The 13,102-nt window shown below is 57.8% G+C and overlaps 2 protein-coding genes across 5 annotated transcripts in view; one reads left to right on the top strand and one right to left on the bottom strand.

Moving 5' to 3' along the window:
- Positions 1-1,796, top strand: part of AGPAT4 (1-acylglycerol-3-phosphate O-acyltransferase 4) — a 56,223-nt gene extending 54,427 nt beyond the window's left edge. For both annotated transcript variants that reach the window (XM_054722662.1, XM_054722663.1), the window contains exon 9: positions 381-1,796. In XM_054722662.1, the coding sequence (XP_054578637.1) occupies positions 381-475 (95 nt within the window). In that variant the 3' untranslated portion in view covers positions 476-1,796. The remainder of the gene's footprint in view (positions 1-380) is intronic.
- The window catches only part of MAP3K4 (mitogen-activated protein kinase kinase kinase 4), a 79,397-nt gene continuing 68,086 nt past the window's right edge, over positions 1,792-13,102 (bottom strand). For all 3 annotated transcript variants that reach the window (XM_054722659.1, XM_054722660.1, XM_054722661.1), the window contains 8 exons: positions 10,954-11,145; positions 10,048-10,118; positions 9,133-9,249; positions 8,255-8,414; positions 6,178-6,300; positions 5,481-5,587; positions 3,590-3,769; positions 1,792-2,240 (listed from right to left, as the gene is read on the bottom strand). In XM_054722659.1, coding sequence (XP_054578634.1) covers positions 2,220-2,240; positions 3,590-3,769; positions 5,481-5,587; positions 6,178-6,300; positions 8,255-8,414; positions 9,133-9,249; positions 10,048-10,118; positions 10,954-11,145 — 971 coding nt within the window. In that variant the 3' untranslated portion in view covers positions 1,792-2,219. The remainder of the gene's footprint in view (positions 2,241-3,589; positions 3,770-5,480; positions 5,588-6,177; positions 6,301-8,254; positions 8,415-9,132; positions 9,250-10,047; positions 10,119-10,953; positions 11,146-13,102) is intronic.

Here is a 13,102-nt window from a genome sequence, read left to right as displayed (position 1 = left end):
GGGAGGCGGGGACTCTGCCTGTCGGCTCTAATACTTGCCCCCAGGCAATGGGACATGGCGGCACTCTGTGTGAGCTCCCCTTCTCCGGGCTCCAGGATGAGCCTTACTAAGCTTCCCTGACCGTGCCCCCAAGTCGCACCCCGAGTCACAGACTCCTGTGCCCTCTGTAAGCCACGTGCAGCCGGCAAGGCTTGCCATTCTGATCTCCTGGGAAGGGCTCAGACCGGGGCCACACGGCCCGCTGTTCCTGTGTGTCACTTGGTCCGGCCAGCGCCGTGCCCGCGCTCCCGGGGAGCTAAGCAGGGAGGATGGGCGGCACCCAGCCCAGTGCGCTCTGCTGGAGTCCCGCAGCCTCCTCACACCCTGCCCTCCCCCTGCAGCCTCCATGGGGGTCCGATGGATGATCGGCGTGACGGAGATCGACAAAGGCTCCGCCTACGGCAACATGGACAGCAAGCAGAAGCAGAAGGACTGACTCAGGACACGCTCCATCCCGAGCGGACCTAGGGGAGCGGGTGGGCGCTGTCGGTCCTCCCCGGTGCGACCCAGCGAGGGCGCTGGGCGAGTCCCTGCTGGGCGGCAGGGCCTTTGTTCTCCACGCCGCTGGATGGGGCGGAAGACGTGCTCCGATCTGTCCTTCCCCGTGTGCTGTAGTGGGTTCCGGTTCTCTCTTTTCCTGTGTGTGAGTGCGTGCGAGCGTGCGTGCGTGAGGAAGAACATGAGGTGAGGGTGCGAGGCTGCCTGCAGCCCTGCCCTGTGACCGGGCCGCGGTGTCGGGCGCAGGGGAAGGGCAGGGATGGGGAGCGATGGGAGTCCCTTTCATCCTTTGGTGCTGTTTTCTGTAACCCTGATGGCCAGGTAGAGCGAAGGCGCTGTAGGTGAGACGATTAAATTATGCCTCCAAAAAAGCATTCGAGTGTTTGGCTCCTCTGTGCTGTGGTGCTTACACAGACCCTCCCTCCTGCCACGCGGTGAGGCAGAGGCCAGCACAGTGTGACTGCGATGGGAGCAATGCAGCTTGGGGGCAGGGAGTTCCAGGCACTTCCTCTAGTGACGTCATTCAAAACACCAGCCACCCGAGACCGCAAGCGCCCGCCTGGGAGCAGGGAGTGGGCATGGTGGGCCTCGGAGCAGGAGCTGCGCACCGGGGCTGGCCTGTCACCCAGTACGTCTGTAGAGGGCACACACCTGGCCGTAAGGGCAGTCATGCTGGAACAGCTCTCGACCGCTGCATTCTCTAAACAAATGCACGCAAAACCTTGTAAAGTAGCCACTGATGTTTAAGAATTAAAAAAACACACATTGGCGTGTTCAAATACAGTTGTAAGTGGACCTGAGAAACAGGGACTTGGACGTAAAATCCTGTGACACCTGTCCAGCCACACCCAGCAGCAGGGGACGTAACGGACACAGAAAGGCCTGGCAGCCTGCTGCTCCTGGTCGAGGGGAACAGGGTCTGGCTGGTCCCCAAGCAAAACAGACTGCGGGGTGCAGGGGCTTCCCAACTCCCTCGGATGTGTGAGACGAGGGAGGAGGGTCAGAGGGAGGTCAGAGGGCATTCTCCGAGCCCAGCAAGAGATTAGCCTCGCTTCTCCGAGGTACCGGGCGCAGCTTGCTGGCGATAAGATGGTCTCAGACCCGCTGCCCTCCCCGCCCTGGCGGTGCATGGCCCTTCCCTGCGCTGAGGGCCCGGAGCCGCAGGACCCCTGCCAGTGCCCCCCCGCCAGTGCCCACCCCGCCAGTGCCCACCTCCGAGGGTGACAAGCTACAAAAGACAAGGCAGCTGCACTTTCCTAAAATAAACCATTTATTGAAAAAAGAGCCTTTTTCTTCCATTTCATTCATCAGCCTTTTGCTGACAAACCTGCGGCTTGCCGCCGCCGCCAGGGCAGGTTCACAGTCGGTGCACTCGGCAGACGGAGAGCAAGGCCAGGAGGGGACACGGCCGGCTCTGAACCAGGGCGGTCAGAGCACTAGACGTCCCGGGTCCGTCCCCGAAGAACGGTGACGAGGCGACGGTCCGTGTACAGTAGAAATGGCACTTAACGTGTAGCTTCTTTACCTCGTGGACACTCCCTCAGCCCCGTGCCAGGTGAACACGCAGGAGAGCGGAAGTGGCGCGTCGCCGTGCAGCCCCGGCCTGAGGCAGTCTTCATGTAAATGTTACATACAGTAGTGACGGGTCTTCCGAGCGCACACCCAGCCACAGCGGCTCCGCGTCATTCCTCATCGGTGCAAACCTGCAGGAGGCAGGAGAGAGCTGAGCCCACTGCGCTCCACTGAGACCACAGGCAGACGCGTCCTGTGCCCCGCGGCGCCTGGCGGGGGCGGGGGGCCTGCGGGGCGCAGGGACCAGGAGTGCTGTCACTGCTCCAGGACTGACCTCTGACCGCTCCTAAGGACGCGCTGACAGCAGCAGGTCAGCCGGGCTGTTCCACGTTTCAGTGAAGCAGCACATTCTTTAGTTACAGAGCCCAAAGCGGGTCCGGCTCCGGCTCCTCAGCCTCGCTCACCCCGAGGAGGGCACGGGGCACCTCCAGCTCCTCAGCCTCGCTCACCCCGAGGAGGGCACCGGGGCACCGGCCTCTGCATCAGCAGCTCCCTGGCGGGCAGGCCCTCCCAGTTTCCTCCTGGGCTCCATCCCTCCCTCAGCACTCTCCTGCACCATCTGTCTCCCCATTCTCTCAGGTGCCAGCCCCAAATACCCAAGGCCCAACTGAGTCCCCAGGCAGGTGCTCCCACACCCCTCACCTCATCTCCCCTGAAGAGCAGCCTCTGTAGCTCCCGGGTGAGTTCCTGCCCCGGGACCCAGCCTGCAGCCTGAGAGCCTCCCGCTCCTTCCCTGCACTCACCATCACACCCAGGGAGTGTTCATGGCCGTTTAGCTCCAATATCGCCGGTAACACACCTGACCTCCACGCCCAGCCCGTGAGCTCTGCCAGCAGCTTCCTGACCAGCCTCTCCCTCACTGTTCAGTAGGTCACCCTAGTGAGAACCCAGAATTCCCCCTCGGCCCGGCCCGGCCCCGCTCTGCGCCGCTCACATCCTGTGCTGTCAGCACCCCCTCACCGCCCCAGTTCCTGGCAGTTCTTCCCTCCTAGCAGCGTGCCTGTCGCTCTCCCACTCCGTCTGCCACCCCACCCCCACTCCTGAGGTGCCCAGGTGAGTGAGGTTAAGGAGCCAGAGGGCCTGGCCAAACCTTCCCAAGCAGCTCACACCTCATGCTAGAGGGATGCCCGGGTCACCTGGCCCTACAGCAGGGCCACACCGTGACCACAGCGCCAACGTGGTCCGAGTCACTCAGCCCCTCTGCTCCTCATGAGGCCAGCCTGCTAACTGTCCTCAGGCAGACCACACTCCCAGCAGGGAACAGTCACCAGCCCCGCACAAACGCCCTTCACAGTCCAAGGGCACCTCTGCCACCACCCAAATGGACCAAGCAGAACCACAATGAACATCTTCCAGAAGAAGCCACACACAGAATTCCAGGCGTAACTACACGCCCCTTTCCATTTCAGATGTAGACATTTCCATTGAAGAGCCAGCTGCAGGCAGAACTGGAGGCCGTGGGAGCCGCGGGCAGGCGCACCTTGACGAAGGAGTGGTCGAGGAGCTGGCTGGCCGTCCAGCGCAGGCGCGGCTCGCTCTCCAGGCAGTGGGAGAGGAAGTCCTTTCCCTCCAGGCTCAGCCGCTCGGGGATCGGGGGCTTGTGCCCCATGCCCACTTTGTACATAATCTGAAAGTTGTGTTCATATTCATGCCAAGGCCTCTAGAAGAGAAAAGAAATCACGTTTTAGTACTACATGGTCATAAAAAAAAGCAACTTCTCCATCTTTTTTTAGGCATCTCCTCCAAAAAGTGTGAACAGACCTTAACAGCTGCGAGCTCAATTTTGAACATGAAATGTACGTTAATAAACACCACTTTTATAATTACTCAAAGTATGCACATACATTTTGGGGGACACCCTATATATACCAGGAGCTGGCAAACCTACTTAAAGGGTGTAATATTTAGTAATAAATATTTTAGCTTTTGGCCCCAGGGTCTCTGTCACTCTTGAATTCTCCCAGCGCAGCAGGAAAGCAGCCTCAGACCTCATGTATGTGAGGGTGTGGCCAGGGTCCAGTAAAACGACTGCACTGCAGGGCGGGCAGTGTGCCGCCCCATGTGGATGTCAATCCAGCATCATCGAGATGCCATCATCATGCAAGTGAAGAATGCAATACATACAGTGAGAGGAAAATGTCAATAAACCAAAATTCAATAGTTACCATTAGGGTGTTGTTAATATGCTGCCTTGCTGAATAATGAGCATCAAGTTCTATCACTGCAAAGCTTATTTTATTATGATCACGGGGAAAAGGAGACTCAGGGGGAAACAATTCAGTCTGTGATGTCATCCTTATTTGTGGCGACTGTTGACTGTGACATGTGAGAACTCCCTCTTCCTCAGATGTGTGGCTGGACTAAAGTAACAGGTATCATGGCCATATTTCTTTCCTTTTTTAAAAATTGAGGAAGGGAGAGGGAGAGAGACAGAATCATTGTTGAGAGAGAAATATCAATCAGTTGTCTCCTGCACAGCCCCCACTGGGAATCGGGCCCACAACTCGGGCTGTGCCCTGACCAGGAATCGAACTGGTGACCTCCTGGTTCATGGGACAACGCACAATCCACAGTGCTCAATCCACTGAGCACACTGGCCAGGCATGGCCATCTTTCTATGTTAAAGATAACAAAAATAATATCAGCAAATCCTTAGTAAGCATTTTGTGTGGTCTTTTCCAGGAGCTGCAAAGTATAGCTGTATATTGATTTAATTTCCTATTAATAACACTTAAGAGGTCTCTAACTTTTTTGTTTTCCAAATAATGCCACACACACACACAATATCTTTTATACATCTGTGTAATCGCTCATTAATGTATCTTCCTGAGAAGATCGATTGTCAGATACAGTGCCACGCAGGAGTTCCACTGCCCTAGCAACCCTGGCGCTGACCGGTCCGCCCCTCCTGCGCCCACACCCGGCAACCCCTGGTCCCTTCCTGCCTGGGTGGTGTGCGGCCTTCGCGGCGGCCGCCTGCCCAGCAATCCGCTATGGGGGCTCCTCCACAGCGCGACAGTGCGTCTTTATCGCTGCGTAACACTCCGCAGCACGATCACCGGTGTTTACCCACTCACCTGCTGATGGGCTGGCTGCTGCGAAGCCTGGCGATTATGAATAAAGTTGATTTATGTGCCGTTTTGTGTGGACATGAGTTTTCCACTTCCTGTTTCTTTTTGCATCTGCTTACTCTCCATGTTCTAACTCAGGCTTTATGTTTTATTCACTTTTGAGAGTTCTCTAAATGACAGATCTGCATTTGTTACCCGCCGTCCCTTGTCTTAACCTCCTCTGCTTGTGGAAGAGCAGTGTCTCTAATGAAAGTACAGCCGGTGCCCCTGCAGCTTCCCCTCCAGGTGGGCTCTGCTCACCTTGCCAGTCACCATCTCTATGACGACACACCCGAGGCTCCAGATGTCGGCCGCACGCCCGTGACCTTCTCCCTTCGCACGAGTGATGACTTCAGGAGCCATGTACGCTGTGGAGGTCACAGATGTGATGATAGGATGGCTGATCAACACAGCACCATGCGGCAGAGCCGGGCACCTCACACACTCCACACGGACAAAACAACAGGATGTGGAGGGGGACTTTCCCCCCGTTACATACTAGGAAACGGGGAAACCTGAAGAGGGACTTCAAATCCATTTCTTGAATGGACGTTTTTAGGGGACAAACTATGTTCTGAAAGAGTTTCTGAATGTACACATTCTCAGATAGATTGTATTCACAATGAAAACAAAACGCCTAACCTGCGAAGGAGGGAGCAGACGTTTGTGATACTAAATGATCAGAACAAGGAACTGCCATTGGAGCGCAGTACTGTTCTGGCCAGAACATTTGTAACACGCCCAGTGAGAGGGCAGAGGCCCCTCCCCTCCTGAGCCTCCCGGGAACCGTGACGCCGCCGTCTGACAGCGCTGTCGGGAGGCTGGTGTCTGCGGGCGTGGTCCCTGGCAGGTGAGAAGGACCTGCTGTCCAGGTCAGTGCTGACAAGAGGCAAAGGGGAGGCCCGGTGACCAAGCACCGGGAGGGGAGGAGTGTGTGCAGACAAACAGCCGGGCCCACCTGCGGTCCCCAGCGTGCTGTTCACCTCCCCCGGCATGGTCTGGGCGTGGTTTTTAAGCTTCACTGAGCACCCGAAGTCTCCCAGCTTGATCAGTCCCGACGAGGTAAGGAAGATATTGGCACCTAAGGAAGAAGAAGTTTAAAGTTGACATGGTTACCTAGACTACAAACGAAGTGATAGAAGAGTTTATGAAACTATGAACAAAAGGTCAGCCTAGAAGGATTTTAAGCTTTATTCACAAACATCAACACAAAGCAAAGCGATTTTAACATGAGTGCAGATTCCGGTGACCAATACTTTCCGAGCTGAAATACATGCACAGATCCCAACACCAACCCAGAGCTACTTGGAGACGTTACTGGGAAAACAGGCCTGAGGGGCAGCCCTGAGAGTGAGGTGTACGCAACTAGCAGCTCCTGGAACGGGGACCACGTCAGACAAGAGCTGCCCACACTGTCCTCAGGGCCTAGCCCGGCCCCCTGCGCGGCTCTCAGCCTGTGATGGGAAAGATCGTCTGTAACTGTCTCCCGTTTGGCCGCTCCTCCTAGGGCCGCTGTGCCTTTGCTACAAGGTAACACCGCTCCAATCGAGCCTGCATCTCTGCTCTCCTGGTCCTGGGGCACCACCATGGGAACGCAATGCAGCCACTTGGGTCAGACAGGCAGCCGTGCGAGGAGCTGCGGTCTCAGCCAATACTCGTGGCCTGGGTGCTCCCCGTGCAGGCGACCCCGTGGGGGCCCCGTGCCGACGCGGTCATTCCAGAGCTGGTCCACATGGCACATGGCCATTGCCAATGACATGAAGGTTCCACTTCATGACCGGGGACAGAGGCTATGGTATTTATGGCACAACTGGAAATGGGTAATGCCGGGACCTGGCAAAGAGCCAGGTGGAGGCCGGGAGGCAGGCAACAAGACCGCATGTGCAGGGGGCAGGGAGAGCAGCACCGGGAGCGTGGGGGCCTCACCCCACGCCAGGCCTGGTGCCAATGGGGAGTCAGCCAGCTCCGGAGGGAGCACGTTCAGACTGGCCTCCGACTATGCGACAGAACAGGATCCTCAGTTAAGGGCCAAGTAGAGACAGCAGTGATTTATTGCTTTATTATCCCCAAGACACCCACCGCCCGGGCCGGGGCCACGAGGTGCAAGGCCCATGCCCTGAGGCAGACGCCTGGCTGCTCCCTGGGCCCGGGGAACGCACTATACCAGTGGTCGGCAAACTGCGGCTCCCGAGCCACATGCGGCTCTTTGGCCCTTTGAGTTTTTAGCAAAGGCCAGCTTAGGAGTACCCTAATTAAGTTAGTAACAATGTACCCACCTATATAGTTTAAGTTTAAAAAATTTGGCTCTCAAAAGAAATTTCAATCGCTGTCCTGTTGATATTTGGCTCTGTTGGCTAATGAGTTTGCCGACCATGCACTATACCCACCAGTGTGAGCCGGTCAGCCCTCACAGCGCTCCATGGACGAAGCTGGGCCGAGCCGCCCGCATCAGCAAGCAGCCACACGTGGGGCTGCTCATCACGACCGGCTCAGCGTTTCTGCCTCATGGTCACTGCACTCACTACGTTCAAATACCAAGACACAGTCCCTCCCACGGAGAGGAGGCTCTGATGGTGAGCGTCCAGTGAGGACCCGGGCCAGCAGGTCGTTGATAGGGCACAGTTCACCCCGGAACACACTTCACTCCAGACAGAGCGGCTTACCGCTCAGAGCGCACCCACTCCCGCGGCCTCGGCCCTGGGCTCCGCTCCGGGGAAGGCGGGGGGGGGGGGGGGGGGGGGGGGGGAGGGGGCCCGCACCGGGCATTACCTTTGATGCCGCGGCCTCGGCCCTGGGCTCCGCTCCGGGGAAGGGGGGGGGGGGAAGGCGGGGAGGGGGCCCGGCACCGGGGATTACCTTTGATGCCGCGGCCTCGGCCCTGGGCTCCGCTCCGGGGAAGGCGGGGGGGGGGGGGGGGGGGGGGGGGGGGGCCCTGGCACCGGGCATTACCTTTGATGCCGCGGCCTCGGCCCTGGGCTCCGCTCTGGGGAAGGTGGGGGAGGGAAGGCGGGGAGGGGGCCCGCACCGGGGATTACCTTTGATGTCGCGGTGCACTATGCCGTGCTCGTGCAGCACGTTGATGGCCACAGTGATCTGCTTGGAGTAGAGCCGGATGACGTGCTCCTGGAGGCCCAGCCGGGACACCTCCTCCAGGGTGCCCTCGTCGCAGTACTCCATGAAGATGTACATCTCCTCCTGCGGCAACGAACGCAGCGCGTGGGCACGCACACAAGTGCAGGTCCGACGGCGCCACGGGCATCTCTGTCTAACGGATTGTACACTTGTCGTCCTGACCCTGACCTCGACCCCGACAGCAGTGCCTGCCGCCTGTCTGGAATCGCACAGCCCTCGGGAAGGCGCACCTCCGGGTCACAGGGGATGCGAGTCCATGTCCTCCAAAACGAAGCCGCCATGTAATCTCAGACAGGGGCCAGCAGGGCCGCCCGGTCCTACATTAGTAAGGACTGATGGGTCCTCTTCAAATAGGAATCTAAGTGTGAAACGTTAAAAATCACCGACATCCAACTTCCCTGGGAACTCCTAAGCCACCAAGCTGCGCCATTCCTCTCCCTCAGTGCTGTTTCCAAACAGGAAAACCACACCGAGGCTTTCACTTCTCTATGTCACATGGCTCCTGAGCACACACCCAAGACAAAGCGCTACCGCTTAACGGCATCCTCGGTGCCGCAGGGGGAGGAGAGGAAGGAGCGGAGGCCTTTCGGGAGAACCGGCGCCGTGGGCTGGCGCCCAGCGGTTGCTCCTGTCGGGCGGACTACAGCTACAACTTAGACTTGAGGAAGAACTCCTCGGTGTCAGAGAGAAGGCAGAATGGTAACCAGCAAAGCGACTGCCACGAGGCGGCCTGTGGCGCAGACGGGCCCCGGCCCCCCTCGCTGTGACGGAGGCCGCCTACCCTGTGCAGCTCCACTCCAAAGTAGCGCACCAGGTTCGGGTGCTTGATGCCCTCGAATATCTTCAGCTCGTCCGCGGTTTCCTTGATGGTCTTATGGTCGTTAGGCTGAAACCGGATCTGGGAGAGGCAAGCTGCTCGTTACTGGGGTGCGGTCGCCTTCAGCCGGGGCTGCAGACACGCGCACTGTCCGACCCCAGGACCAGGCGTGCCTGTGCCTTCACCCCAGGCTTTCCTTCCGAGGCTGGTTCCCTAATGAGTTAAGCGCCCACTTCAGAACACGTGGTGAGGCGACAGCTCATGGAACCACTTCACAGGCAAACGGAACTCACAAAACCCTGCCGTCAGTGAGCAATCCCGTGTCAGGTTCCGGGCACCATGCAAAGCTACGGTAGCTTCGGCCCTTCGAGGCTGGCACCAGGAGGCTATGAGCACAGTGGGAGGTGCAGCAGGCAGGACGCCCAGCCTCTCCGGCCACTGCCCCCACTTCGGAGCTAGGAGCCCCTCCTCCTCGGTGACAACAGCCTGGTTTCCCTGACGGCCCATCCTCAGGTTCCCGTTTGTCCCCCTTGACCCCCCGCTGAGAAAATGCTGTCATTTCTGAAGTTGATCACAAATGTTATCTTCTCCCCAAAGACCCTGTGAGATGCTGTATCCCCTCCTCCGAGCTTTCCCTACACGCCCCTGTCCCTGCGGGCACGGACCAGCCGTAGGGGGAGACCTGCTGCGCTCCTGCTCCCTCCCCGGGCCCTGACCTCCTTCACTCTCACGTGGCCCCCGTGCGAATGCTGAAAGCAGCTGCAGACGACTCAGCGCCCTGTGAAGCCAGCGCTACACACGAACCTCAGCCACACACGCTGCTTCACCAAATCCCCACCCAGAGGCGTCAGACAAGCAGGCCGCGGGCCAGACACTCACCTCCTTCATGGCCATCAGCTCGCCCGTGTCGACGCTGATGCAGGTGTAGACCTTCCCATACTGCCCTTCTCCTGTGAAGGAACACACAGGCAGTCCCGGTCACCACGCCAGGCCGTGTTCACGCACGCCAACGGGGACTCCCCTCTCCCAAACGGGAGCTGTATTTACAGCCCCGAACTGTGCCACTGAAGCGACGACTGCAAAGCCCCACCGAATGGTGACTGTCCCTACTAAGTGAGGTCCTAGGCCAGCTCTTCACGTCGTCCCTGCAGATATGTGAACAGCTGGAACTGACTTTGGCAAATCCCGCAGAGGCCTGAAGGTGAGCCCACGCATCCTGGCGCATGGCCTGCAGGAGGCCTGGGCCGCGAGGGTGGGGTTCGGGCTTCCTGAGGCTGCGAGTCCCAGCCCACAGCTGTGTCTGCCTCTTCAAACCCAGCTGCTCGGCAGGTAAGTGCAGGTAAGCGGGGGAGGGCTGAGGAGCAGGCAGGCTCCTCTCCCACCATCTCCCTCCAGCTCTTCCCCAGAAACGAACCGGGCCGTGCTTTAGAAAGGCGGTCCTGTCTCTACTGGCACCCAGTTTCTCTTCCATCTTGTGCGTGTGGGGATAAGAGAGAGCACACAGACTACGGCAAATGGGCACAGGCATGCCATTCCCCCGGCAACTTCTGGAGCACTAGCACAACTAGCCATGTAATGAAGCAGGTACCATCTTTCTAAACCTCGTTTGTATTGCTCTCAGGACACATTTCACACGTCAGGGAATAAAACGCCGAGCCCTCTGTCAAAGACAGGCCGCACCGCTGCACGTGTGAGACAGGGCCGCAGCACGCGCCTCACCCGGAAGAGGCGTGGCCGCTGCTGTGTCTGATGGCGCGAACGTGTCATGCTCTTTGGTTTCCTTACCAATCTTGTTTCCTCTTTGCCACTTGAAGGTCACCTTCCTCAGGCCAACATGCATGACGTTATCATACGATTTGGGGGTGTCGCACACTTGGCCGATGATGTTCTTCCTCCTCATCTCTCGGTACCTCTTTTCCTCAAACAGCCGCACTGACTTCTGGACGGCTTCCATGGGCCCTTGTTTAGAAGCGGTGTCTGCGGGAGAACCGCCCACTGAGTCACAGTCACGATCATCAGTCAATCTCCACAAACCATCAGAAAACCAGAGCGATGTGCACTGGCTCTCCTCACACACAGCTCTGCAGGCCACGCACGGCCCATCGTGGTCGAACAGCCCCGAGCACACACCCGCTACACGCACGCGCACGAGATACAGCCCGTCAAGACAAGCCACCTCCCGAGGCTGGAGGTTAGACTACTGCCGTGACCATCTCCGGCCTCCGTCTCTCTTCCCTCCAACCCACGCTTGCTGGCCACAACTATCTTATTAAAAAATGAAATCCGATCATGTGACCTTCCCACGTGAACTTACTTTCCGGGTCACCAAACCCATTTATCACAAATGCAAAGGCCTCCGACAGCCTCCAGTCCTGCACAATGCGGACGGGCCTCTTCCCCAGCTCCCTGGGTTGAGCCTCTCCCCTCTGTCCGGCCACAGCCTCCGAGTCACACTACAGACCCTCAGGGAGCACCCAGCGGCTTCTCACCCAGGCCCCTGCTCACACTTTCCTGTTTGTCCCCCATCCCAGGGCCTGGGAGCCCGCAGGCCGCTCAGCAGTCAGCAGTGCCGCACCTCCCTGGGAAGTCCTCTCGGATGAGGAGGGGGTCGCTCCCTCCTTTGGGAGGGGCAGAGTGAGAGCTCTGCGACCAGAGGCCAGGAATAGGGCCCGCCTCCGTGTGCTCGTCATGTCAAATTCCCGATCCGTGAACTGCAGGGAACGATACTAATGAAATCACGCGTGGAAAGCACTGGGCCCCCTGCCTGGAATTCAGGAAAACGAGGTAAGCTCTGGCTTTCCTGTGATTCTCTATTTCCCATCAGGCTCCACACCTCTGTTTCTGCAATGTATTTTATAACAGCTTACAGCGGGACGTGGAATCTAAAACAGCAGCTTCATAGCATCGTTACTTTTCCCCCAGGCTGTTTTTTTCACTCTGACTTACTTCCCACTAGTGGGCGACGCCCACAACCTGGAAAGCACTGCTTTCTGCTCATCTCCTTGCAGCACTTCTCATCACTAGCTCGGAGGCTGGACTGTGGCAGAACAAGAGGTCCCTGAGGACCAGGGTGACGAGGGTTCATTTAGGTGAGAAATCCCCAAGTATTTATAACAGGGGTCCTCAAACTTTTTAAACAGGGGCCAGTTCACTGTCCCTCAGACCGTTGGAGGGCCGGACTATAGTTTTAAAAAACTATGAATAAATTCCTATGCACACTGCACATATCTTATTTTGAAGTAAAAAAACAAAACGGCAAAAACACCCGCATGTGGCCCGCGGGCCGTGGTTTGAGGACGCCTGGTTTATCATGTTCAATTACAGTGCCTCAACACCGTCATTTCTTAAAATCCCGGTCCAGGCCCTTCATCTCCGTCACTGACACGTGGCCCCTTGTCTCCTGGCGCTGAGCGAGCTTTCCCAGCTGCGGCAGGGACTCCGCCGTCAGACAGTTCTGAGAAAGGCTTTTTTTTTTTTTTTTATAGTAAAACATTTCTCAAGATTTCTCAGTCTTGAATATGTCAGTGTGAACAGAAACTCTCCCAAGAGTTTCCAAGTTCACCTGACCTCCAAATATTTGTTTTGAAAATCATCACAAAGACCTGGTAACCGTGGGTACTGCAGCTGCTGTACGTGAGCCGCTGCAGAGACCTCTGCCCTGCCGCCCGCTCCCGCCACGCCGCCCGCCACGCCCTCCGCACGCACCCAACCTGCCCAGGCCTGTAGATGTTGCGCCACAGTTGCTTCTTGTTTCCATTCCTTTTCTAAATCCCACCTTAGTCCTTATCTGACTCTGCATCACGGCAATTATTCTCACCAATCTCCCTCTCCTCCCCAGTTCAGGTGACCCTCTCTCCGTGTCTTCCTCCTCCCACCTTCCCCCTCCCCCTTCACACAAGCGGTTCCAGAGGCTTCAGGGGCGGCCACCACCGCT

This window comes from Eptesicus fuscus, chromosome 10 (genome assembly GCF_027574615.1).
Source record: "Eptesicus fuscus isolate TK198812 chromosome 10, DD_ASM_mEF_20220401, whole genome shotgun sequence".
In the NCBI taxonomy this organism is placed as follows: Eukaryota; Metazoa; Chordata; class Mammalia; order Chiroptera; family Vespertilionidae; genus Eptesicus; species Eptesicus fuscus.
The sequence above is the reverse complement of the archived record's forward strand: the minus strand, read 5'-3'. Positions and strand labels throughout refer to the sequence as shown.